The sequence below is a fragment of the Anopheles darlingi genome, chromosome 3 (assembly GCF_943734745.1).
Source record: "Anopheles darlingi chromosome 3, idAnoDarlMG_H_01, whole genome shotgun sequence".
NCBI classification, from domain to species: Eukaryota; Metazoa; Arthropoda; class Insecta; order Diptera; family Culicidae; genus Anopheles; species Anopheles darlingi.
Window position 1 is genome coordinate 35,056,325 of NC_064875.1, and position 27,273 is coordinate 35,083,597.

Below are 27,273 nucleotides of genomic sequence, written 5' to 3' on the forward strand. Positions count from 1 at the left end.
CCATCCAGGAAACAAACCGATGTTTTTTTTCTATTCTACAAAATTTGCTAATATATATTATCACAACATATATATTTTGAGCATGGCCTGAGCAAGGGTTCTAGTTCAAATAACTCTTGGTTATTACAACAAAATCTTCTAATCATTCAATTGAATTCAGATGATGCTTGTTTTCTTAATTTGATGAGTTATTTTTCCATGTGTTTGTTTCCATGTGATTTATTTAATCACAACCGCCGGACTTCCCACGCGCACGCTACACACGCAATACGCACGCAATTGGTCAATATTCTAGGTTGCCTTGATTTATAGAGCGTATTTTCGAAAACTTGAAAATATATTGAAGAGACTAAATACGCTAAACAAATAGCCTAAAATATAATCAATCACATGCCCATGTGTATTCCGCTTAACAGCTTTGCGACGCATTAAATGTCGTTCCTCGGTTCGTGTTTTTTGGTTTCACTTTCCGTAAAATGTTTTTTTTTTTGCAAAAACTCTCCTTCTGCAATTGCGTAATATTTGGTATGTTTTTACAATTAAGTTTTGCTAGCAACAGATTGGTAGTGAGATCATACCAACTTCGAAACAAGTCTACTAGCTGAGAGAACCAACGGCCGATGGTTCATATATGGGAAGATATTTCACCTCGTTGGCGATGTCGCAGCATCATGTGATTGGAAGTGGTTCTGATTTGACTGATTTCTGGGTTTACCGTGCACTATAAACATGTTTACGTTTGCATTTTTGTTCAATCTCATGTAACAGTAGTGTGCGAAGAGAAATTGTTGTCCATGGCAAAGACTGAAGGAAGCAGGTTGTGCATATCGATAATTGAGTGTTTCTCCATGATGCATGACTCAAGAGATCGGAGGTATTGGATTTTTTACCCAGATGCGGGTTATTGTTTCTTAGATAAATCATGCAATTAGAAGAAATATTTCCCGTAGGAACTTGTGATCCTCCCGTGGACACCCACTTAAGCATTGGTGTATAAAGAAACAATAAAACATTTATTGTGATTTTGCCAGTTCGTTTTAAATATTAAAAAATCTAATTAGTTCAGTGCATTATTTCGCTACGCCCTCATCTATCGGTGAACGATCTGTACGATACCGAAACAGCACCACGTGTGTGATATTCTTGTTCCGGTCTGTTTAACTGTTTGCAGTAGATTGGTATTATGAAAACAACGCCATTTGCAGATTATTCGAGCATAAATAATTTTGAATTTTGCTTTTAATTTGCATAGAGGTACCAAAGGACACATTAAGGGGGTACATTTGCAGATCTCCATTTACTGCAAACACATTCTACCAATTGTAGACGTTGGTCGTATGTGCAATATTATAGAATATGCACAAAATGGTCCAGGTCGTCCACCAGATGGTCACGTACCTGGTACACTAGCTGGAAGCATATGGTGTTTTGAAACGCTATTTATGTTTTGTTCGAGCTGTAACGTAGAATATTATTTAGAAGTATATTGAGCTTACGTAAAGTTAGGCAGGGGATAAGTATAGTCGCGCAAAATCATTATTTTATCGCTGTCACAAACGGAGTTATTTTAAGCAATTATAAATCACAATATTTAAATTTAAAGTGTTCGGACGTATTAACAGGATTAATTTTTATTAGTCAGCCATTTTGGTTAATCACTATTATACTTAAAGCAGCAAAAACTTTAGTTAAAACCAATCAAATGAAACAAACAGCAATAAATAAAAAGAACAACAAATTAAACTACACATTGCATGCATGGAACAGCTCAATGAAACAGAAAAAAGCAAACAAGACATAAAACAAAGAAAATAATTTTAACTACCTTTAGTACTTCGTGCAAGGTCAATTGAACCGGTACTGTCCAATGCTGAATTCAAGGACGTATATTCCAATGGTACAATTCGGTAGAATCGCTACAATACATTTGATCAATTTGCTTCTCCCGTTCTACCATTATTTTCTTTCTTTTTTATCTAGATAAACAAGGTAAACGGACTCATGTATGCAGTAAAACACTTACTTTATACACTTAACATATTACTCAGAATTTATTTTAATCCTTATCTTTTTTCCCCCTCTGATTAATTCGGATCAAAAACGACTCATTTTTGATGTTGTTTTTAGAAAACTATCACCTTTTTTTTATTAATGTTTCAAGCGTATCTGCAAAACTGTAATTTTTGCGTTGCGCATCGTAGCTTTCGGTTGAATCATCTGAAATATACAAATCCATATTTTTTGTTAGATTATAAGTTTTTCCAGGTAGGCCCGTGGAGTCTTTGTTGAATTTTCAACTTTTCGATTTATAGCTTTTTGATGTTGAAAAAGTGATGCTTTTACGATTTTACCTCAAAAAATTAGTTTTACATAATTGAAAAAAGCTATCAATATTTTTTATGAAAACTCAACGGGGTTATCTGGCAAATAGTGCACAGATTAAGTGTTTTCAATTCTATCGATCTAGTAGTTTTTATGCTACGATGGGTGTTTTTGAAAACGTTCAAAAATCAATAGGGTTGTCAGTATTACGATTGATTGATCTAACAATTTGATAACGATTTTCTTGAAAGTTTACATTATTCATTCCACTATTATTCGCAATTATTTTCACTTTGCTCGCAGCAAAAAACATTCTTCTGCTCAGTCTGTATGCTTCCATACGTTCAAACTTAACAAATGTTATATCCTTCCACGATCGCTGAACATATTCCTAATACGCACGCATTTTAGGTTCATTGATGATCTGCTTAAAATGTACCGATGCTGGGAGAGATAATCATATTGTTTAAGACTCTCGCAGATATCAGGATATCAGTAAGGATATCTTACTATTCACTTATAGCTTATGGGATTAAATTCAAAACTGCAGTGCAATTTCCTTTGGATATCCTTATGAATATGACCTAGCGTGTGGCCAACATGTCGGAGACGTGATAGTAGGCGATGCAATTGAAAGCTGAAATCGTTTTGGGTTTCTTTAGCATTATTCCTCTCTAACGATTCATGTTTTAATAATCTTTTGAATGATAGGGTAATATTTGTGAAAATTTTTAAAATAATTAAAGAGGTTAAGGCCCAAAACCCAACAAAAGGATTGTTTTAAGAGGATGGAATCCATAGGGATTGCTTATGTGGATATGAGTTGTGGTCCTTCCAAGCACTGGAATCTTTCCAGTGTTAACGAAGATTGGCTTGCCGTACCTGCTTCCCACATAGCAGGGCTGGATTTACCACAAGAAAATTAGCCTGAAAGTAGGAGCAAATAGAATTTTAACGAACCGTAACTTTAAGCCGATGGTTTCGTGTTAGTGTGTCAATACAGCAATAGCGTTTGGCGATTGCATTTAATTGATAATTGTATGCTTAATGATATGATGGCTGAATAGTTTCACCAAACAAAATGATACAATCATTTTAAGAGGAAATTATAAACTGATGATTGCGATGTTGTCTTCAATTCCCACATATTTGAAATTTATTTTTCTTGTACCAAATTTTTCAACCAAAATCCCTGATTTCCTCAATGCACCAAATATTGTCACTGAATATGTGTTACAAAATACATTAGTGATTTGAGTTAACCATAAATGGCAAAAATACCGTTCTTTGAGGTAAGCCTCCTAAACGCAAACCGAATACGAACCAAAAGATCTACGAACAGTATATCTTCTATTTTTCTCCCACATTCACGGAGGAATTCATACTCCTTTCCCTCTTCCGTTGGCTGCGTTAAACACGGGGTTTGGTTACCCAAAGTGTGTTTTCGTTTTACACATTTTCTACATTCTTCTTGCAAGAAATCGAAAACCAAAGCACGCGTCTTACCTGAATCAAATATAACTGGCATATTCAGTACCTGAATGGCACCGGGTGCTGTACTGGCGCGTGTGGCGCTCCCGGCGAGGGATTGCTTTCTCTTTTTATAATTTGTGCTTTTTATAATTTGCGAACAGTTAGAAAAGCAACGGCTGTTAACTTTCATAAGGTTGCACCAAGCCAAGCTGCGTTCTGATGATTATATCAATTCACGTAATGCAGTCTTAACTGAAGGCAATGCAGTTAATATTGGTCGATTGCCTATTCTGCCGACGACGTTCATTTAATTTTGTCTAGAGCCATGCGAACTCTTGTTGACTCTTGGAGCTTGCCATTAACATTTTCACTTCGCTCTTATTTTTAAAAAATGCAGATCATACAAGTGTTTAAAATATGAAATTTTTTATTATACAATTTAAAAAAAAGGTAGAAGAAAGTTCGTCGCGTCAGTGGTCAATACGAGATATTAGTGAATTAATTAAGTATAACAGAGAAGAACAATCCAGCATTCGTTTGCCATGCTCTTTACCTTGGGCAATACGAAGTATGGCGGGTTTGCTAGTTATTTTCTAAAACAAAGCTACTGACAACTCAGTAGCAATGTCAATAGCTTATTATATAACTTATTAGCAATCGTGCTAGAGTATACATTGAAATGTTGAAATTGTTGTACATATTCAAAGAAAAAAGTATTCGTGCTGGTAGTTTGCCAAGTGCCAGTGGTTCTGAGTGTGCTACATTTTAGCAGCCACCACCACGGTGGCTATACCTAATGACGAATCCGAGTGGGATCGATCGTTACAACCTATCGCGCCGGATATTCTATTCTTATCATAGCGAAACGAAGGCAATGCAATCTGGACTGCCATTAGGAAAGTTTCATTTCTTCGATGGACGCCTTGCGCCAATCAAAAAAGCATTCGTTAACGTTGTATGTAGTAAATGTGGTGGGATCAAGGGTCAACAACGCTCAGAGTGCTCAAGGCATTATGACTTGGAGCATTTTTTCTCCCCATCGGCGATGGACACCATCCATCGGCCCCGGGATTAGACGTACACTGACGTCATACTTTCATGTGACATGCTCTGGTAACATGTTTCTTTTCGAGGAGCCTACAGACTGATGATCAAACGGTGATCGATCGCGTCTAACCTGGTACCGGTTGGTATTATCAATACCAATCCAGTATCGGTCACTAAATGACCGCTAGGGAAAGACGAAAATGATAATAAAACATATAAAAGAATCATGTTTCTCTATCTAAGAATACTCTATTCCGTAAACAGGTCGTTCGGATAGTCGGAAGAAAATGCTGTGTGAATTATAGCTAGTTCTACTTTTCTCTGCTATCTATACTGTTTTGTGTAGGTCACAGTAGGATTTGATATATATATCTAATTAATTTATTATGAAATTGGAAATCTACTAAACCGAAATCCAATACCTGTTAAGAAATATTGAGCGGCATAAGGCATTACTCTGGTTGGAAACATGCCGTCTAGCGATAAGTATCGCTGTAGCGATAAGCATCGCTTTTAGCTTATTGTGCGAAAACCGTGATAAGCAGCTTCTTGCTGCCATTAAATTATAATATTTAACAAAGCAGCATGCACAAATGCTCGTTTAGTGCTGTTTGATCCGCTGAGAAATTAACTTAGACCTGTTGCTTGGCCACACACTTGTCCGGGCCTCTCATCTTGCAGCTAATCCCTTTTTCGAAATGAAATACTTTAGTTGCTACGTAACATTGCATTTACTCTTTATAGCTACATCGGCTAGCGTAGCCGATCTTCGTATCCCGTTCAACATTACTCAGGTTAGTATAGCCAAACCAGCACGCTATCACGCTATTCGCCTGTTCAACAATGATCATCCGAACCACCTAAGACCTTCATTAAAAAGTGAGTACTGTTGAACCAAAAAAAAAAATAAATAAATGCGTCTATTTAAGCGATGTTATGGGATTTAATCGATTGATTACAGAATGCCCTGCGTCGAACTACATGTTTCTGGTAAGTAACATTTTATAGTATACTACTGGACTTAAGTTAATTCGTTGCTAATGTACGGACAGGTTAAAATATTTTCTACTGAAGAGCCGTACTTTTGTCCAGCAGTCTTCATCAGTGCTGATTCGCTGATAGCATCGGCACTATGTTTGAAACAAATGCAACCAATAGACGAGCATCCTTCAAATCACATGTTCGTAATGGTTGAGGCGGAAAATGTTTTCTTCTACGAAGGCGGCAGGCGATATGTGAGCAAGATCTTTTTCCATCCAAAACTGGAGGAAAATCCTGCTTACTATAACATGGCTATATTAAAGCTGCGCAATCCTATGTATGGGACTTGTGATCACTAGTAGATCAGAGGTAATTTTTGTTCTATTTTGCAGTCGCGATACAGGTTTAGTAAATGGTCAGAGCGTTGTAGCTTGCCTTTGGTCCGAGACGAAACTACGCAGTGATAAGTTCTATTTAGGCGAATGGTTCAAATACCAGCCTGGTATGTAACAGCAAAGTACGAATAGATTTGATATCTAATCATCCTTTTCTAAAAACACACACAGAAAGGAATGCTGCTTTCCGTTGGCTAGAGTTACCCTTGATTTCCACAGAAGAGTGTAGAGACGAGCTGCTGAAATCTAAGGCAGATGTACCCGAGCTGGATCAAGGTATCACAGAGTCTCAGGTGTGTGTTAAGGATAGCAAAAATCGATCAATGATCGAATTTTGCGAAGAGCGATCATCGGGTCCATTGTTCATGACCCTTGGGGATACTGTATATCTTGTCGGTATGCCTACAGTTCATATTGATGACTGTAATGTCCGAGTTGAGGTATTCAATCGTATATCTATCGTACTGGACTGGATAGAATCTGTAGTGTGGCCACATCTAGAGTGAAATAAATGGGGTTTGTATGAACCTACAGCCAAACATACGTTTTGGTTGATTTTCCATGAAAATATCACTTCAGTTTATTCTACTTCATTCTCTTTTACTTTTTTCCAGAAAGACCTACTAGAAACAATCGGAAAGACAGAAACAATAGAATAATGATAGAATACCACACAAAATAAAATTATTATATTGTGTTGTATTGTTTTACTTCAAAATAATCAAATAATGGTCTTTTCTCTTCATTTAAATGACGCATTTGACTCATTCCTTAGACTTGGTTTTTCACGAAAAATAGCAAAATTGGATTGGTGCTTAAGGTCTTGAATAGAGGATTAAAAATGTATATCAACATGTCTAAACAAATTGTACGACAAGTCCCCTTCATTGCTATGGCAATGTTATTATTATTTATGTGTCGTAGTATTCGTTGCGATGCTGCTGAAGATAAAATGGAAATATAACTAGAAAACTTTTACAATAGCACATACATTTAAATCTTTTAATTTTTCAGAGTAAAAAAAGGATATGGTTGATGGTTTAATAATAATTACGTATAATCTGGTGATTCAAGTCACTTTACGCATAAGGAACAAATTACTCATTGTATCAATTTTCGTGTGCTTAGAAATAGTTGAAGCAAACTGTTGAAGCAACATGGTCGTATTCCAATTATTGATGAACTCCCTTCATGGCAACCGGATGTGCAGTCGCATATGAAATCTTCAGGCTTCCTGAAACAGTTTGCTTTGAGATCTTCCGCGTAATTGATCTAATTGGACGCTTCACTAATGAGTCTTTTTAACTGATGCCGTTAAGTTTAGATTTCAGGGCAACAAAACAAAATTATTGCTGGGCTGAACTATTTCCACCGGATCTTGTGATTAACGAAAAACGAAAGGAATTGAGAAAGAAAATGCGGTAGGATCTATAGGATATTGAACGCAAGGAGGAAATGAAGACGATGTTTACTACTTGGGTGATTAATATTAAAAAGAAACCTAGAGCATGTAACAAGAAATACATAGATCACAGGCGCATTTATTTCTACGTACCAGGGACTAGTAGTCGGTTGTCATAATTACCATCAGTCGTGATTGACCTTTGTTTAACGTACCATTTCGGTAATCTGGTGATGCCCCATGAATTTGTTTATGAGGTGAGTAGAAAGTATGAAGATAGATATTCCTTAGAATAATCGCTTACTGATGCACCTAGAATTATCACATTTTCGATGCAGAAATCGATGCAATCACATGCGTTAATGGCAGAGAACTGTCTCTGCATTTACTTGCATTCGTTTTCGTTCATTGCGATCATAATGCATTGTCCAATTCTCGTACCTTCTTTTCTTGGTTCTCCGTATTCTCGAATCGAACCTTTCATCGTCATGCATCAGTGTGCACCGTTTAATGAAAGTCCCCTAGGCGATCACTTCCTGGTGCCTGAGTCGAATTATCCGCTTTCCGGGATACGTTAGCAAGCATGGTCCTGCACATGGTTTAACTGAAAAGGATAGCAATACCTACGGATGGAACAACGGCAGCAAGACACGCATACCTTGAAATATAAGGGTACCGGCGGTCATCGCATGCGCACATGACAAGGCTTGCTGAGGAGCGGCTGACACGGCCAGCACCAATGTCAGGCTGTTTCCGATCAGACCACGAGGGTCCAAAGGACTAGGGGTTCGGCAGTATGAGAACACCGACCTCGTGCAGCTTGTACAAAAGGGCTGCAGGAAGATTATTAAGCAGAACTTCACATGAATTGAAACCGTCGGGAAGTGCAGACGCGTATTTCTCAGTTCATCCGTGTTGAGACGTAACGAAAAATCGTTTCACAGCTGTACACACCCGTAGTGAAAAAACCCCTCTTACTGCTGTCTATATCTATAGTCTCGTTCAAGCATCGAAGCAAAAATGGCTATTTTATTTGAACAGCAGAGAAATTGTGAAAAGTTTTTTGAAAGCTACAGTGCACAGTTTTGTGATAAACCTTTACGGTGAAAGCAAAAAAAAAATCCAAATGCTGTCCACTATTGGGTTTTTGTTTTGAAAGTGTGTCAATAACGTCTAGAAAGTTTCTCAACTGAAATGCATTTCGTTCCTGCGCTGGTTGATTAAAATGACTTCACAAGGAACCTAAAAGCGAAGAGCAAATTAAGTATTGTGCGTGTTGCAAAAGTTAAAACTACAACTACACTCTTTGGTAAGTAGCTGATGTGTAATGTGCAATATTGCGTGCATCTACAACCGTTTCCGATGTGTCTGCGTGTAGAATGTTTAATTGCAAATGAATGCAACCAATTACCCTCGTACGTGAGACCTTCTCATCCTCTGATCGGCTCATGAGCGACCGGCTGTTTAACTTATGCGTGGCGTAAATATTAGTTCAACTAAACCGGTAGCCAATACATGGGAAACCAAGCGTGACACGCGAAATTTACACATTTTTGTTCGCGACAGCCGCATGGAAACCGACAGTTTTTAATAATGTCGGTATGTTCAGGATCCAAGATGGTCCAAGTGGTGATCAAGGTACAGTTGGCTTTGGTGATACAAGTCGGTTTGATCCAATAACTCCTAGTAACGATGCTCAATTGAGAAAATAGCGTTTCAGCGGGCATACATCTGTTTTAATATATCCTATTTTCTCACATAAGGGTTTTTTTACCATAAAAATTACAATTGAGATAGTGAATATTTATGAATGAATACAAAACGGCTCTTCAATGATGAATCATTATATTTTTACCTAATGTGAGTTATTTATATCGCTTTTTTTTACATAATAATAGATTTTTGTAACTGTTTTATATATACAATGACATAAATTCATATTCGTTTTGAATTTTAGCTGTGCGGATTGATTCTCCATCACTTTAATCATTGTCACGCATAGACTAACTACCTTTTCTCGAGAAAGTAACAAGCGAAAAATTCTCTACTAGAATCAATTTTTACAATGGCATAAAGTCCATATCAAAACGCAATACGAACGATAGTTAGCATCGCGTAGAAGGCGCGGTATAGCCTTGCGACCGTAAATTTGTATCACCGTATTAGTAAATAACTGTAATAAAACATGGTAGGATGATGTGACTATGAATGATGTGGTTCTATGTCAATTGCGGAATTAGGAGTTAAAAAAAGTCGTTCAATTAAGCGATTATAATTTTCTTCTTCAAACGGAACACATATGATGACCGAAATACTGGATGTTGTATGTTTGAGTTGGCGATGCCATAATGATGGGATAAAAGGTCTCAATCAAGGGTTAAGACGCTATGATAAGGTTCAGGAACCTCATAATCCAGTTTCTTACGAATAAGTTTAAACAAATCTTATATACATCATCTTAACGATGATCTTAATGAATTTTGTTGTTTCCTAAAATTGTATAAAAAACATCACAGACCATCTCAAACATCCTGTCACTATATGAAACTAAAGCTTCTAATTAGACGCAAGACCAGGCATTCAGATAAAAAATAAGGGATTCAGATAAATAATATTTGGAGAAGAGCCCCACTATTGCTGTGCTAGGTTCTTATCACCGGTCACTGAGGGCTCATACAATGAAAAATAATTGCACACGAGATAAGGTTGCTCGTTTGGTCAAGGACACATGGTTTGTGGTCCGATTAAGCGGTTTGTTCAACGGCAAGCATAGCAAATGTCTGTAGAGCTCTACTTGTACAATGTGATGGCCGTAAGTGCAACAACATTAGAGAGGTTTCCGTGGTTTCTTCTATTAAGCTGGTTAAACAGTGGTATCACTTAGCTGATACCTCGCAATATCCATTGGTCACCGTCGAAAGTCAATCACACAAGATAAAAAAAATTGAGCCGTTTGCGCTTAGAGAAAAAACTGGCCTCACAATTCCGTAATAATAAATACCGATTTGCTAAGACAATTATTAGGCGAGAAGTAACTACTACGATCAATAATGTTGAAACACACACTATCGATAGTTCACTCTGTTGACTAGGTAAGTAACTAATACATTCCTTTTTATAATGATGATTCGAATGTCATCCTTGTACACGTCCTTTCATTTGTTTCGAGACAAGTGTACTTTTTGTATTCCTTAATTTTGTGTTCTTTAAAAAAGTCTATGTAATCTATTTTCTAGGGATCTAAGGGTTTACTTTGTGGATTTAGTTAACTTCAAATTTATTTGAAAAATATAACCATATAATTAATTCGTTGCCGTGAGAACTTTTTTCTCTTAGTTGTACTAACGGACAGGCAAATTGAGGCATAGTGGCAATAAGGTGCTTAGAGTGAAAGAAGAAAACGTATCTGCTGGATAATTAAATTGTCCCCTTGAGCTTCTTGGATGAGTTTGGGACCAAGGGCTGCATTACATAGGAAAAGCGGAAATGGTTTCACTCACTTCAAACAGGCCATAGGACACTATATAGGGGACACTTTATATAGGCTCGTAGATCAGTAAATCTTACAGTGGTCCCTTATTAGATACATTAGGAGGACGGTTCTAGGATATGTTTTTCTAAAGGATTGTAATGATACGGAAATGTATCAAAGAAAAACGAGCAATGGTATGATCCCCTATGGTAAGAACCTATGGTAATAACCTATGGTAAATATAGTAACAAAACGCCTAAGGACAGTGCATGTATCTTAACGGGTATATGCGAGAGATTATTCTTCTTTTGCAGGTTATGAGATTCATCGAATTCCTTCGTCCTCCTATCGTAATGCGAACCTAGCACGTTTCGTACACCCGTCAAAACGTGACGTGTTACGCGTCCAACAAATACCACAATCATTGTGATGTTTAATTCTAAACTGTCTAGGAAAAAGCTACTTTGCAGTTATCTCCAATCTTCAATTGAAATTCATTGTATAAACCAATTTGGTCTTTTGCTATACCTGATAAAAAGCGATGGGGTCAAACGGTACGCATTTGAGTTCGTACGCATTTGAGAGCATTAAATTCGACAGTTTAGAATTTTTTTCGGCTTAAGAAAAAGTATAATGGGTACATATTTTAAATATATAATACCTTAAGCTGTCTCTTCTTCCATGTGTAAAAACCGGGTAATACTTCCGGGAATAATAAAAAAGGTAGATGTTACTTAATTTTTTTTTAGTAACTTATTAGGGTTAGCAAGAAATGGAATGACAGAGCCGCTAGGGACAAGGATTGCTGTAGCCCGCGGTTCAATCAAGAATTCCCAGGCACGGATTCGACACCATTCTAGTCCGAAAACATTATAGGGATCCGAAAACATCATAGGGAGGGGATGTTTATTAATATATGAATTCATGCAAGTGACAAGAATTGATTTCTTATGTTGGATTTTTTCTATTGCGTTTCTTAAGCATTTTTTTCTAATTTAGCGAAATATGACATCGAGACAGAAACACAATTTAGTACGTCAAGCAGGAGAACACTCGTATTGGTAGAAGCCAAAAGGTGTATCGAGAAGACAGCGACAGTGAATTCCCATTTTCTGAACTTGACCGTTCTGCTAATCTTCAAAGTGGAGATAAATTGCACCACATAAATCTTTTCAGGTTAACATAACTTTTGCAAAATCCAAATTTTAAGCAACAAAATGTGAACCGTATACGTGTCCATGGCTGTTTAAAATTGAAATTTGGGATTTTTTTACTTCCACTACAAAATTCACCCGTAAAAAAAAAATCACAGTGATCAGAATCTCTAAAACATAAGTGAAGATATTAGCAAATGGTGGATATTAGGGTATTGTGAAAATAGAATTGTATTTAGGTGGGGAGGGAGGGCGAATTAATTCCAAAACCACAAATCTAACGTTGAAATTTAACCCACTCGTTACCACACTAATAGATTAATTTACTTTCCTAAGTTTTGGCATTGCAAACATTACAGAACATTACAGCACATTACAATGGCATTAAGAGGGAGGAAGTTGATAGTAGTGGTTTTACCCAACAATTTGTGTGAGAAACTAGTTGAGTATGCAAATCAGAATGTACGCATTAAGAGCGACAAAAGGTACACACTCACTTCACAAAAGCTAAGAAGCATGTGAGATTTTCTGCGGGCAACGGGCAATGCAAATTAAGATTCTTGAACCACTCTAAACTAGTTTGCAAATGTATCAATGTTTTTTCACACGCTGTTTGCCAAATAGTAGTGTCTAGACTGGTCAATGGTAGACCGGTTGTTCCGGATTCTGAGCATATGGCCAAGAATTGCAGCTTTTGCTGTGCGATTCTATGTTTTTGCTTGCAAAATACATTTTAAAGAGGTCTGCCACGCCGTCTTCTTTGCATTCGATGGACGGCGAATTATAGTAACCATGTACAGCAACAACCCCTTTTTTCTTCGATTCTTCCCTTCGAAAATAATAAAAATTCGCGCGAGTATTCGGTTTCAGCGCACATGGGATGTCAAAGACGAGAATAAAAGAGAGGTTTTTTGCAATCGAGAACATCTGAGAACATGGTCATGTGTAGAAAAGGAGACTAGGGTTCCAGGTTTCCAACTGATAGGAGACATCTGTTCGTAAAGACACTGAAATATCAATCAATCTGTGTCCGCCATATTAACTGTTCTTCCGTTGTTTCTGGTTTCGAGGTAAAAACTCTTATAGATGATACTGCTGATGCATGATCGTAACCTGGCAATTAAGTAAAAGTTCAGGGATGCAAAGGCGTCAGAGCGACATGGATGTTTGGCCTCAAAAGCAAATCTTATTTATGGTCTAATGATGAACCATTCTTTTTTCTGCTCCACAGTTCTTGCTTCGCTCTAGGCAAAATTAGAGCACCCATCCATCTTGTAGCGAATTCTCTCCGAGGCTGTCCATGCTTTCCTCTGCGTGCTCCCTTAAGATGGTGAAAGCAGGCGTGAAACGATGGCGTCTGTAAAATTATTTGTACATAATCGGTGGGAAAAGGAGATCACTTCCGTGTTACAGTTATAGTACGCGGTTATAGTCTGGGGTTGTAAGTCTAGACGAAATGCTGAAAGGTCTTCTTCTTCCCGTTTTTTTTTCTACAGACAGCTTTTCCCTGGCTTTTGTAATTCAAGGGCATCGTGCGTGCTTGGTCCCTTTTCTACGATTTGACGTACCACTGTAGGGATCGGGCTTACTCTTGCACCCCTCTTCCTTCAACGTAACCTTCTCAGCAAAAGGTTTTCTTAATCCCCGGCGGTTTGCAGTGAAAGATGATTGCAGAATTCACGATGTTCGTCACACCCTAGCAGACACATACACGCACAACACCATGAATAGCTTGTCACCTTTACCTTTCATGGAGCTTTTCCAACACATTGCCGTTTTGGCGAGTGATTCTTTGAGAGATAAAATATAAATCATACCCTCATTTAGTTCACTTTCAAGTATAGAATCGCCTAGGTATGTATCTTTCGAACAGCTGCTGGCGGAGGGTGATGATAGAAAGAGAGAGACAACCCCATGAGTTAAATGGACAAAATATGATTCTCGCGCCAAAGGGCAAGCCTGTTCGAACAAGGACAAATCCGTTTGTATGATCATTTACTTAGGAAATTGAACTGGTTTTTTGTATTGTTGGATAACAAAAAATATGGCAAAAATATAAATAGTTTTTGTTTATATTTCAATTCATGTTTCGAAGGAAAAACTTCAACCGAAGCATAACGAAATATATGGAGTATCCTTGACAGTGCGCTTATCTGGTTCTGATAGGCTCAGTATACGCTAGTGCCACGGTATGATGGTATTCCCAGAATTGTGAATAAAGGTGCTCGACTGCAAAGCCTCGATCATACAAAATTGCCTCATCTTGTCTGCATGCCTGTTAACTCATAAAAAGATGAAAGTGCATCAGAATCACATAGCGAAAAACTATTATTTTTCCTTGATTGTGTAAATCTCGCACTATCTCATTCCCCGTCCTGCTCACCGATTTCGGAACCTTTAATTTCGCTCTCTTTTTACTATTCTTTGTCATCGTTTCTTTCTTTAGTTTCAATTCTTCATTCTTCAGCATAAGCCGCCTTCCTGCCGCCAGCTGGGTTGTAAGCAGCTGTGTTCAGCTGGGATGGTCATCTGCTGTTGATATAATAAATTATATATATATATATATATATATATATATATATATATATATATATATATTTATTTATTTATTTATTGATGATTTCATACCGCTTAAAGTCTTACCTATCGAATAATACATTTTGCCCGAAGCAGTGTGGGATGCGACAATGTGAACACAGAAGCTACGATTCTCCTAACGATTAGGCAAGATTCGTCTGTTTTGCTCGTATTGGGCGGCTACAAGGAGTTATTTCTCAAATACCAGCAAAACGAATCGGATGTACCACATAATGATTACGTACTGCAAATCAGGCAGTGAGATAATATTTTACCTTGAACAACAATTGAGGCAGAACCTCACAGCTGGAGGTGGTTGAGGCTTTAAAATGCTATCTATAAGTAATATATTTTATTACCACCGTTTTGAACTATGAATGTTAGAGAGACAATACAACTGTTGCTCTCTTTCTCCGTTCGGTTCAGGCACCGCTTTCATTCGGGGATCTGCGATCACAATGGTGTTAGTAACAGTAACACCATACTGTACTTACTCTCAGACATTTGTGCGACACTGCATATTTCACAAGCAACACTGTTAATCAAACTTTCTTAGTGTTTGTTATTGTATCTCACTTAGAGCTGACCTTGATGTGACCTAAGCAGATAATTTTGTAATCAGTCTCATGTTGCGTATTGTTTACGATCGCTGAGCAACAGCGTGGAACACAAGGAGTAATCAAGGCGACTCGTTCTAGCAGATTCAGTCCTATGGTGGATAACGTAAGACATGGAGCTGTTCAATCGTATTACTTCTAGTACAGAATGTGTTGCTGATTGTGTCCATCTGAATGGTCTGATCGATCGTACTGTTGCTGCAGGACCCCATGAACCACCAATTCATATACTGGAGGTTGACACAATTGTTTCGCAGTACACCGAATGGCTACGATGTTTACCAAGAGTGAGACAGTATTATGCGATCAAAAGTAACGACGCTGATACCGTTGTGGATACGATCACTTTACTGGGTGCTGGCTTTGACTGTGCCTCGCTACCAGAGATTGAACGCGTCATTGGATTGGGTGTATCTCCGAGAAGCATCATCTATGCACAACCATCCAAAAGTATCCAATCACTCTGCTATATTCGTAACAAGGGTATACGAACGGTGTTCGATAATGAGTTTGAGCTGGAAAAGATTGCCACACACTGTCCGGAAGCAGAGTAAGGTTTATGTGCACCACATTTCAAATCTGCTCTTCTAATATTTCTAATACTCTTTATCAGGCTACTGCTGCGGTATCGCTTCGATTCTACCAACGTTAAAGTTAACCTCGGATCGAAGTTTGGGTGCGACCCGGACCAGGAGGCTAAACAATTGTTAAATTTATCACGCAACCTACGCTTGAATGTGGTAGGTTGGTGCTTTAACGTAGGATCTATGAGCTCAGATGCCGCTGTATTTTACGATGCGATACGGACCGGACGCGCTATTAGCGATTATGCTAGATCCATAGGGTTTGATTTCCGTGTTATCGATCTTGGAGGAGGTTTTATCGGTGATAAAGATGACAACATTGAACGTTATGCAAAGCACATTAATAGGGCTTTGGAGGAATTCTTTCCGGACCCGTCATTGGAAGTGTTTGCTGAACCTGGACGTTATCTTTGTGACGCGGCAGTTACGACCGTTTGTACGGTACAAGGCAAGCGGTACATCCGTACTGATGGACAGATTAACACCGTCGGTTACTATCTAAATGATGGAATATATGGAACATTTTACAGCGCCAAATATCGTGGCATGGTTCCGAATGTGTTGGTGTGGAAAGCAAAGGACAGATGTGGCCCGAAAAGAAAAAGCAAGCTATTCGGTCCTACCTGTGACGGCAACGATCACTTTATGGACAATGTAATGCTGCCCGAGCTTGAGATTGGGGATATTCTTGTTTTTGAAACGCAAGGCGCTTACAGTGCTGTTCACTCTTGCCGTTTCAATGGATTTCTTTTACCCAAAATGATATGCTATTCAAGAGACAGTCTAATGCAACTGCTGAAGCAAATAGCGGCGGTTGACCAAATGGATGTAAAGAAAAAAAATGAGATTCTTCTATCTTCTGAGTATTTGAGAACACACGTGGCAAGGAAAATGTTATTGTGTTTTGAAAGGAAATAAGCAACACAGAAGTTATCCGACTGCTGAATCATTCGTCATTGATTAGATGAACTGTAATTTACAGTCTAGATTGTCAATATGTTATTGATTCACAGTATATCACCGAAGTATAGGCTAGCGACAACACATTGTCAACCCTCCAAGCCGAAAGAGTCTCACGAATGACGCTCTTTTTGCTGTGAAAAGTGTCCTGTTCAAAATAAACCACATTGTTTACTGATCGCAACCGTCTGATAGTAGCGTGAATTATTCTACAATGTTTTATTATTTAAATTTATACACCGCATGACATGGTAAGAAGCTTCGGAAACAGTACGCATCCATTATGCTGCCTGCATTCTAGCAATAGCAACGCATCGTCGAGAGCACACTAGATTCGGTTCAGGATAATAATGTCTGGCCCCTATGTCCGATGTCTTCTCATAAATTCAGTCCCTTCAACAGCTGATCCGAAGCTTAATGGTCAGACCTAAGCTTGGTAACCGACAGGACTCGCTTTTGTCGTGACATATGTGCATTCCTCCGCGATCTTGGAAGCTAACTGTATCATGTGGTTATTATGTAGCTTCGCTAGAAGGATATGTCGATAAGATCTAACTTTCGCCTGTCTTGGTGTTGTTGCCTTCCAATGTAACAACAGATAATACAAAAGAACGATGGCGAGTACCGTAGGTTTATTTGACATACTTTTTTTAAGCTGTGAAGCTTATATTAGATACAGTAAAGGCAAAGTGCTCTACAGTGAAAGATGCGCTTAATGACAGATGTTGTATTTTTAAATGAAGTTATAAATTATTCATTGACCCTCTGAATTTAGATTCGGACTGGGAGCATATGCTACGTAAAATTGTTATGTAACGCATGTTATACGATATGGAACGATTCGATGTGTGTTTTTATAAAATTTGGTGACAACACTAAAAAAGGCTAAACTAAAGCAACACTGTTTCATCGAAATCGAAAGAGAACTAACGAAAGCAAAATACCACTAAGAATATGTAGCAGATGGTTGGTTGGCTTTCCTTAAAGGTCGTCTTTGCATGCGGAACGTTGCATGGTACAGTTTACTTAACGCTCCGTTTGACATTTAAAAACATAATAACACCGCTCCAACGTTATATTGACTTTAAATTGCTTGTACTTTAAGCATCCAGATTTTTACAGAACAATATTAACGGAGACGCGCAAACGTAACGCTCTTACGTAACGTAATCGGCATTTCGATCACAATAATGGTTGAGCATAGAAAGGTTTTCACTAAAGAAAAGTGAAGGAAACGATGAAAGACGAAAACAAGAAAACAAAGAACAAAGTCTGATGAAGAAATGTCCCGATACAACAATACTATAAATTATAAGAACCTCGAAACATGTTCAGTACTAAATATCAATATTGATTAGTATACTAACATCACTTACAGCTGTTATATTCATTTACGCAATTGTCTTTATAATTCATATTGCATTTTGCGATATGCTGTGCTATGCGCAACATTCTCAAACATCACCTGCGTTCCATTCGATAAGAATGCATAAACACATTAAGATATGGAATGGTAACTAGCTTAACCCGCACTTTATGCAGCTCAGAACAACTGGACAGTACATTTATGGTGGTACTTTGTTGTGAATATTAAGCTTTAGAAAGTGCAGCACAGGGCATGCAGGTATGCCGGTAATGCAGGTCAGACCACAGAGGGTCGGTATACCAGAATCGAACAACTCAAGGGGATCAGTGTCAGCCAAATGCACAGATGCATGTATCAATCGCCAGCAGCTGGGAATCGGAGAGCACATCAATTGCATTGCAGATTTTTTCCAATGATTTCCAAACAAAAGTTGATGGTTATTGGTTTAACAGTTTAATAGAGACATTAAAAAAAGGCGAAAAGGGATATAACTTTCGAGATAAACTAAAGTCTAATCTAAATTTACAATTGTCAAAACAACCACAAACCTCAGAATATATTATTTTTTCAAGTGAATATTGATGAGAAAACTTAGTGCATACTTATGTAGATATGTTCCAGTAGGATAAAGGATTTTTAAGGGGTAGCATTTTTATATATTAAGGTATAATTGCAACCTTAGTTAATAATAGGAAGGTTATTTTTCTGCGACGATGATGTATTGTTGGTAGATCTTTTATAGATGGACGCGAAACACATCAGCAGATGTTAGTTGCGATGCGAAAGTGTCAATATCGCGAAAAAAACGGCGTGTGTAGAAACACCGTTACAGTTTATCGTTTCGTCAGAAATAAATCAGTCTCATTACTTATTGAATCCACCGTGTACTTCTGTGGCGTATTATCAATCACTTTTTCTTTCATTACACAACGACTTTCGAATTATTCCTATGTGAAATTTTTACCCACGAACAAAATTTTCAGGTAACTTTTTTATGGTAAAATCTAATTCTGTACTGCTAGATTTTCTGCTAGACATTAACTTCAATTGTAATTTATTATAAAAAAATGTTTTTTGTTTTTCAGATCATGTTGAAGTGGACCGTTACGAAACGTTCAGAAATGAACGGAAACTGCGCTCGTCTGCAAGGTAATACAGCCATAGAACAGCGCCACCATGCACGAAAATCACTCGGAGCATTAAATGATCGGATGATGATAGCGTCCGATGGTGTCGAGAATGAAACAATAATCAACAATAAACTAAAGGCTCGCCGATCGCTTGGAATGACTGTCTATGACCCTACACGATTTGACAAGGAGAACGAATGCATTACATCAACACCACATCCTGCAGCGGCAAGAACATCGACGTCGCCCTACTCAATGGTACTACGGGATGTTAGCAATATAACACCCAACTCAACCCCTTGTCGAGCAACGAAAGTGAGTGCCAAAAGCAGGAAACGCACCGCCACAGCATCCCGTGTCCGGGATCCAAAACTATGTGGCAGCAAAAGAAACGCTAGTGCACGAGAATCATACGCTACCACGTTACCATCGTTTGACGTCGAGTACTCTCCATGTGGCATGAAAAACGTTCCTTTTTTAGCATTACGTGGTGTTGGTTTAAACGATTTCGACAAGCCCGGTCGATACTTTCACAATAGATTAGATGGCGGTGCTTCCAAAAAATCAAAGTTAGAAGAAAACCATGAAGATACAACCAGACCTCCAATGGAGGTATCGCGGCCGTTTCCTTGCACACCAGTATCTTCCCGCGATAAACATTTGCATATAAATGAGATGGGCTTTCAGGTAGTCTCTTCTACGAGCAAAACAATTAACAATAACCAAATATATGTTTCTGAAACAATGGACGAAAATGAGTTGTCCCTCAACTCCTCTGAGATGGGTGACATCACACTTGACAAGATGATTGATGCCATTCTGGCAAGTGCTAAGAAGGAGTTGAAATTGGTTACACCACGTCCCAAGCGTACATTGAGCATCAAATCGAAACAATCCAAAGGATCTTCACCAACCTACACACCTGCCGATGATCCAGCCATGGATTTGTACGTGCTTGAGCAGCAACTTCCACAGCGGTTAGAACGGTCGCAAAAGAAGACAGTGATAATTCTTGAAGAGAACGGACAGGTGAACGAACGTGAAATAAAAACACCAGAATCGAACAACTGTAACTCCTACGACCAGCAGCCTATGGAGGGGGTGGTTGAACGGCAATCTTTAAAAAGGTTGATTGCCAGCAGTCCCCTGGAGTCCCCGGCTTGTCATCTGCGTCGCCAAAAAGCTGTAAGACGGAAACATAAAGCCGATTCAGCTGCAGCGGCAACCTGTTGCCCATCGTTCAGTGATTATTCTGACAACATTGTGAAGAGTCTGTCTAATATGCCTGAAAGTCCTTGTACCCCGCAGATGCTCTGCAATCGTTCAAGAACCGAACAGATGGTACTCCTGGAAACTCCTATTCGCACAGCATTGGTTGGTGTTGGTGTTGTAAATAGCGATTTGCAATCGCGACAAGAAGGGGCTTCTGCCAATGTAACCCCCAGCATAAGATCAATCGATCTACAAGGATCTTCTACTCCAACGGTTTCTGGTGCCCACAAAAAGTGTTTGGAGATAAGTTCCAAATCTTTAACATATTCTCCGGAAACGAGCGCGGGTATACTGTCCGGAAACAGTGACTCGCTGCAAGGACGACGATCCATGGCCCTGTCTACAACGTTACGTTGCTCACGAATAGATTCAGCGAGTTCAGCCCTTATCGATAATCAAGCACGTGGGACGCTCGAGCTAAATATTCGGCTGGATGCACACGGCCGTTTGCTCGTACACGGTGAGTGGTGTATGGTATGCCATCGTTGACGCGTTGCTTTAGTGGTAATTTAATTACACTTCACTATGCACTGCCCTGCAGCCGTGCACTTTGCTTCTAAAATGTCTATTAAGAATTGAGCATTGACGAAAAAACTATCGCCTATTTTTTAATCTATACCCGCTCTCCTACCATTATATAGTTATTCGATGTACGGATCTGCAGCGCACGAATCTTGGTAGTACGTTAGAATGCACCGCCATTAACGCGTACGTCAAAGTTACGTTGGCAAAATCCGTTACGACTTCTCAAGCGGAGCAAGAGTTTCAACGGACCGCTGTTCATCGGAATTCTAACAGACCACACTTCGATCAGCGGTTTTACCTGGACGTATCACCAAACGACGAGCGGCGCGTGCAACTGACTGTCTGGCATCGGAATCGGGAATGCAAGTAAGTATGCATGCATGTTTTCGGGGATGCCCGTTTCATGCTTGATAACAATTTGTCGGTCCATATCCAGATCTTAGAACTATCTTGGATGTTATCTAGGCATTTACCCCATCTTAATACCACAATGAGAAATGTGAGAAATGTTTTTGGGCATTTATTCTAAGTTCTCAATTCCTCTCACAATGCCACTGCGCATGAGCTTATTGCGGTATCCGAGAAAATTGACAGTAGCTTCAGGTATCAGGCTTTCGTTCGGGAGTGTACTCGTGTTACTGACGTCGATGTGACTGGTTGCTCGCGACATTCTGTTTTTAATGGGTTACGGGACAACCCTATTAGTTCCCATCTCAATATCCATGTGACCGCATCTAATCAACGCTAGTGTCCGTCCTTTTAACTGTTTATCGAAAACTCATCAAAATGAAAACAATATAATGGTGAGAAAACAGAATAAACGAGAACTGATTTATACATAACAGTTAGCATACTCGCTGACACAAACCTATAGGCCACTGGCACGCTTGAAAATTAAATGTGAAATTGCAAGTTACGTGTGAGAGCGTGTGCTTGAACGAACAACTTGTAAGTGATGCTTTTGGATTTCTCGATTTTAAAACGTAAATTTGCGTTTAAAGGTTCTGCATAATTTTGCTATATGTTTATCAAATACAATTTTGTAATTCGCGTATATGGCAACAGCATTGTTAATAGTCCCGACAGACGAAGTAAAAGAGGCCCAGGATAGTAAGAGAATGTAGCTTTTACCTTCTTCTGTGTTGCTTTCCAATGTGTACTTACCGGATAATACAAATAATAATTTGAATATGCTTTCCGGAAAATATGTAGAATACCAGCTTTAGATTTTTTCGCATATTTTTTTATCGCGTGCGTCCTTCTTTAAGTTACACGTATTATGTATGCTCACTCCTCGCTATCCTCGACGAACTTTAATAAACGCGCCTGCGCTAGTTGATATGGATGTGATGAAGACACAAGTTTATGTAACAGTGTATGGACTGCAATGTATACGTATTAAAACTTTGGTATTGAGCAGATAAATGAAAGCCATCTGTGTTATAATAGCTTATTTTTATTTTCTTACATAATTTATTGTCAAAAAAAATTTGTTCATATGTTATATTAGGGGCATATGCACCCTTTGATGAAAAGATAATCATTTTCGTAACATTAGCTGTGACAAAAATTAATAACATGGTGGTTTGCAGCCAGAATCTCAAGTATAAACACGGTCCAAGTTTCACATGAGGATGGTGCTTTTTATAGTAATGCTAGTTTTATGAACATCTGGGATAATAAACGTTCTTTGGAAAATCGTGCTAGTGCAATGCTGGTTTATTATAGACTTGAGTTTTGAATGATTGGTTTATACAACCATTTATTCCGTTTAGCTATGGTACTATGGTGCATTGACGGTGCATAGGAATACCAACAACTTTAACCCAGATCTGCTAGAATCGAAATCAAAAACACATTAAATGTAAAGGACTCTATATAAAAAAAACAAGTTGTACAAGTACACAAATCAAGTACGGCATGGAATTCAATTATTGAAACAAATGTATAATGATCTGAAAAAAGAATGCTAAACATAAATTCGGATCGAATCAATTCTAATAAGTAACATAATTCTCTTTCCAGACGAAGCGAATTTCTAGGATGCATGTCATTTCCAGTGAGAAATGTTATCAAAAAGGTAAAAACGCAATCAAGGAAAAAAAGACTTACCACTTATTCCATGTTTTGCTTCTTTTTCTTATTAGGAAATATACGGTTCTTATCGACTACAATCTCAAGCGTGCCTGGTAAATCCTAGTGCACCAATTAGCGATATTATGTGTGAAATTTCTCAATCGAGTGTGGACGAAATTGTCAGCATGGAAGACGTAAGCAGTAGTGCAATAGCTTCGGCTCCTAGTGGAACCTCAACGACCGGAACCGTGACTATAGGAACTACTGCGTGTTGTGCAGATTCTTCCATAGAACAAATCAGTCTTAGCAAAAAGGCAATCCATCAGCGAGATGCAGATGAAAACCTATTTTTACGTTTTCTGGAGCTAGATCCTTCTCCAGACGGGATTCCAAGTAGCGGTAGCCTACCTATTTCAACAACACCGCGGCGAACTTCTGTTTGCTCTGGGAAACCGGCGAGCTCGGCGGGACGTACTCCTTTTACCATTACGAAACGATTGGTTCGAAGCGGTGATCGAGGTTATGGATTTTCAATCGTTTGGACACATCCTCCGAGGGTGGAAAAGATCGAGTCAGGACTATCGGCAGAAAAGGCTGGTATTTTACCAGGTGACTATGTCGTATTCGTTGAAAAACATAACGTAGTCACTATGCCAGAACAAGATGTGTTAAATTTGATCAGAACTCAAGGCAACACACTGCTTTTGGAAATTTTTCGTCGCCCACTTCAAACTACGGCTCAACAACAGCAGAAACAACGTTTAGGAAATGTTTTACGTAACTCCACGGCAGATATGACCTGCACGACCACCACTACTAGCAGCAGTGGTAATCTTTTAAGCTTCACCCCGTATCACATGCCAAACAATACGTTACTGGTATTAGACGAATCGGAACTGTCCTTGAAGACTACGCCCTGTGGAGCAGAACGCTCCTCAACCGCCTGTTCAAACATTTCGATTGAAACTGCCAAAAGAAAACTTCACCTACCGCAAGTTACATTTAGCAAAGAGGTAGGTAATGGTGTCGTAGTTTAACGCAAATCTTGACAACTGGTATTATTTATTTGGACATTGTCTCGCAAAAAAGCTAATTGAACAATCTTACATTGCCCACACAATGCATTTGCTCGATCCTTGAAACGTTCTATCTGATAATATTAAAATAATTCGTTTTGTGCTAATGGATTCAGTGATTTCATTGTATTGCGACAAATTTTATTTCGTTCGGTTTCTACATTCATTGGCCTTCATTGCTTTAGCATTTGACGCAACATAACGAATTTCTTTATCCAAGTGTAAAATTAGATTCTCCCATTAGAATGCAACGGAAAACTTTAAACTAATGTATTCGTCATCCATTCATTATTAGAATAGTATGTTAATACAACGGCTTCGTTATTGTATAAAACATTACAACTTTTTTTGTTACATTTTTTTTAGTTTTTTACGAATCGTACAGGTTGTTTCTTCATTTGAGCTATAACATTAAATCAAAGAGTCTAGGCAACAAGGAACGAGTTCTGTTGCCAAAAGATTGAATTTCTTATACAAAGCAATTATTATTATCATCTGGGATTCGCCCTTCCTTTAATACGTAAAATTTAATGTACGGCACAATTCGCGTTTTTGTCAATTGAATATTAGCGCGCTTTGAAGTATTTTGTGTCAAACCGTTGAATCTGGTTAGAAAGCTTTATTGAAAAACAACAAATCAAAATTAACATTATAAATTAAAATAATTATTGATGGTGCTCGATTCATAGCGGTGCTAAATTATTTTTAGCGTTTTATTTTTTCATAGATTGTTTCGAAATCCGTGTTAATCCAAAAAAGCATATCAGGAAAATCAGATAAAGGACATTAGCTACTATGCTATTGGATGCATTATTTATTTCACAACAGGAACTTACGTTTGTTTTTCAGTGCCGCTGTTTAAATCAATGTCAATACATTTCTATTTCAACATTATGTTATTTTACCACTCATATAAACAAAATACTTTCTTGGGTTAAAACGTTTTACATATTTTCTAGAATATCTTTGCAATCAAAGATATTAGGATATCAGGGACTAGATAATAAATTATTCAATATTAGGTTAGTAATTAGTTCATACACTAATAGTGTTTTAATGAACCTATTTGTTCACTTGTTTGTTACATTATCGATAATTATTTATTTAAGTATTATTTTTATGTTATGTGAATAAATCGAATAATATGTTCAATGCAATATGTTTTCATTTTGAGCTTGATGAGTTTCTTTTATTTGTTTCACTATTTATATATCATTAGCGTTGCATGCACTGTTTAGCTCTATAATAATAACTATGTAACCACGAGGGGCGGAGGGAGGGTACGTTTCTGAACGTCGAAACTTTCAAGATTTTTATGTTTCTATTTTTTTTATCAAAGTAGAACTACATCTTGTAACTTTGAAGCGCGTTTCCAAAAACCAATATTTCCAAATTCGGTGTCTATCGTTGCATCAAATAACTTGAAAGTTGAAACATTTATTCTGCATGCCAAGCAGAGTCTCGTCGATTTTTTATACAATGCATATTTCGTATTGGCCAAGAATAAAGGAGCATGGCAAACGAATGTTGGATTCTACTCATCAAAACAGAACCTGGCTTGGTTCAACCTTATGAATGTTAACACCTGTTGTAACTGTTTAATAGTTCGCAAGAAAATGGTGTGATTCAGGAGTTTCGCCAACGAGCAATAAACGCAATTGACAATAGTAAGTTCACTTTGCGATTAAGGCACCACAATAGGCTTTTCCCCGGAAAACTTCAATAGAAGGGAGTACTTACAAGCACCACTCAGTAAGCCAATGCTAACGCCAGGATGCGGGCAATAAGCAATGCTACAAACGTACCGACCCACTGCTCGATCAAACTAGTTATGAATAAATCGTAGTAGACTATTAATTTTTCCCTGATGCGTTGCATCGCAAAAGGAGTTTGCTACATCTAAGTAGGCGTTGAATGCATGGAAAGGTGGGAACCACCCTTTCTCGAGGGGTGAGAGAATTCTTACCATGCCTATAGCATTCACCGACCCCAAAAACTCCTTTATCCAAAATTTCGTGTTAAGCGGTTCTTGAATTACAAGCGAACAACGGAATGGCAACTTTCTTATATATGACTTTAGATGTGACAATTGCTATAAAATATTTTTTCAACAAAATCTTAAAAATCATCAGTGTTTCAATTTTAAAGTGCGTCGTTGTATCGAAATTTTAAAAAACATATCGACTCAGCTTTGAGGATTTGCTGTTCACATTATATTTTTTAGTTAAATTATAAGCTTTCCCAGTTATTTTATAAGCAACGATGCCGCAAAAAGTTGAGTTTTGCAGGCATGTCACTTGAATTAGTGCCATAATTCTATTTTCTGCTATTTCTGTATTTTTCCTCAAAATGATTTTTTTTTAATAATAATTTTTGTATGATACACAAGGAATGAGAATAGCAAATCGCTAAGATTTCATATTTAAGTGCATGCTTGACAGCTGTATTGCATCATTCTTCTATAATCGTTGTACAATAGGCATGAATCATTTTAATGATCGCATTTCGTTAAGCTCCCATACTATTCAAAAGTGATTCAGTAATAATGGTGCATTCGCTTATAATTTGAACTTGATTTTATCGGTTCTCGTTGCCCAGTGGCGCAAAACAATCAAACTTTTTATCCGTGACGATGTCGTACACCGTTAAGCCCTGCTCCAAACCCAGCCTGAATGCTTCCACCCAACGGTCCTTGTAGACGGATTCCTGCTCCAATGCCTGATCCGTGGTGACCGTGACTGCCTATTCCTAGTCCGATACCAGCTTGAATACCGCCACCCAAAGGTCCGCGAATTCCAAATCCAAAACCTATTCCAGCGCCATGTCGTCGATTTTCTCCCGAAA

At 38.2% G+C, this 27,273-nt stretch overlaps 3 protein-coding genes and 1 long non-coding RNA gene across 5 annotated transcripts in view; 3 read left to right on the plus strand and 1 right to left on the minus strand.

Annotated features, from left to right (window-relative positions):
* Positions 1-5,461: 5,461 nt before the first annotated feature.
* On the plus strand, positions 5,462-7,190 carry LOC125957265 (clotting factor G beta subunit-like). Of its 2 annotated transcripts, XM_049689851.1 has the most exons (6): positions 5,462-5,721; positions 5,804-5,832; positions 5,895-6,160; positions 6,216-6,325; positions 6,390-6,734; positions 6,833-7,190. In XM_049689851.1, exons 1-5 carry the CDS (start codon positions 5,541-5,543, stop codon positions 6,722-6,724), a joined length of 921 nt encoding a protein of 306 aa, XP_049545808.1. In that variant the 5' UTR covers positions 5,462-5,540; the 3' UTR covers positions 6,725-6,734; positions 6,833-7,190. The 2 variants fall into 2 exon arrangements, with proteins under 2 accessions (XP_049545808.1, XP_049545807.1); XM_049689850.1 differs by lacking the exon at positions 6,833-7,190 and having other exon boundaries at positions 6,390-6,786.
* Positions 7,191-8,821: 1,631 nt separating this feature from the next.
* LOC125954929 (uncharacterized) overlaps positions 8,822-27,273 on the plus strand; it is a 33,667-nt gene continuing 15,215 nt past the window's right edge. Inside the window, exons 1-5 of the mRNA XM_049685614.1 lie at positions 8,822-8,929; positions 19,436-21,212; positions 21,394-21,643; positions 23,303-23,357; positions 23,425-24,366. Of these exons, the coding sequence (XP_049541571.1) occupies positions 19,439-21,212; positions 21,394-21,643; positions 23,303-23,357; positions 23,425-24,366 (3,021 nt within the window). The 5' untranslated portion in view covers positions 8,822-8,929; positions 19,436-19,438. The remainder of the gene's footprint in view (positions 8,930-19,435; positions 21,213-21,393; positions 21,644-23,302; positions 23,358-23,424; positions 24,367-27,273) is intronic.
* Positions 13,047-15,307, minus strand: LOC125954942 (uncharacterized). Its single transcript, XR_007469068.1, has 3 exons — positions 15,183-15,307; positions 14,890-15,067; positions 13,047-14,778 (listed from the first exon to the last, which is right to left on the minus strand). It is a non-coding gene; the product is annotated as an uncharacterized LOC125954942 (long non-coding RNA).
* LOC125954935 (ornithine decarboxylase 1-like) lies at positions 15,461-17,474 on the plus strand. Its single transcript, XM_049685632.1, has 2 exons — positions 15,461-15,990; positions 16,054-17,474. The coding sequence occupies exons 1-2, from the start codon at positions 15,554-15,556 to the stop codon at positions 16,940-16,942; spliced, it is 1,326 nt and encodes a 441-aa protein (XP_049541589.1). The 5' UTR covers positions 15,461-15,553; the 3' UTR covers positions 16,943-17,474.

Coding starts and splice junctions, on each gene's coding strand:
- LOC125954935 (XM_049685632.1), top strand. CDS start 15,554: ATGGAGCTGTTCAATCGTATTACTTCTAGTACAGAATGTGTTGCTGAT. Junction 15,991..16,053: donor ACACACTGTCCGGAAGCAGA/GTAAGGTTTATG, acceptor ACTCTTTATCAG/GCTACTGCTGCGGTATCGCT.
- LOC125957265 (XM_049689851.1), top strand. CDS start 5,541: ATGAAATACTTTAGTTGCTACGTAACATTGCATTTACTCTTTATAGCT. Junction 5,722..5,803: donor CCTAAGACCTTCATTAAAAA/GTGAGTACTGTT, acceptor GATTGATTACAG/AATGCCCTGCGTCGAACTAC. Junction 6,326..6,389: donor ATGGTTCAAATACCAGCCTG/GTATGTAACAGC, acceptor AAACACACACAG/AAAGGAATGCTGCTTTCCGT.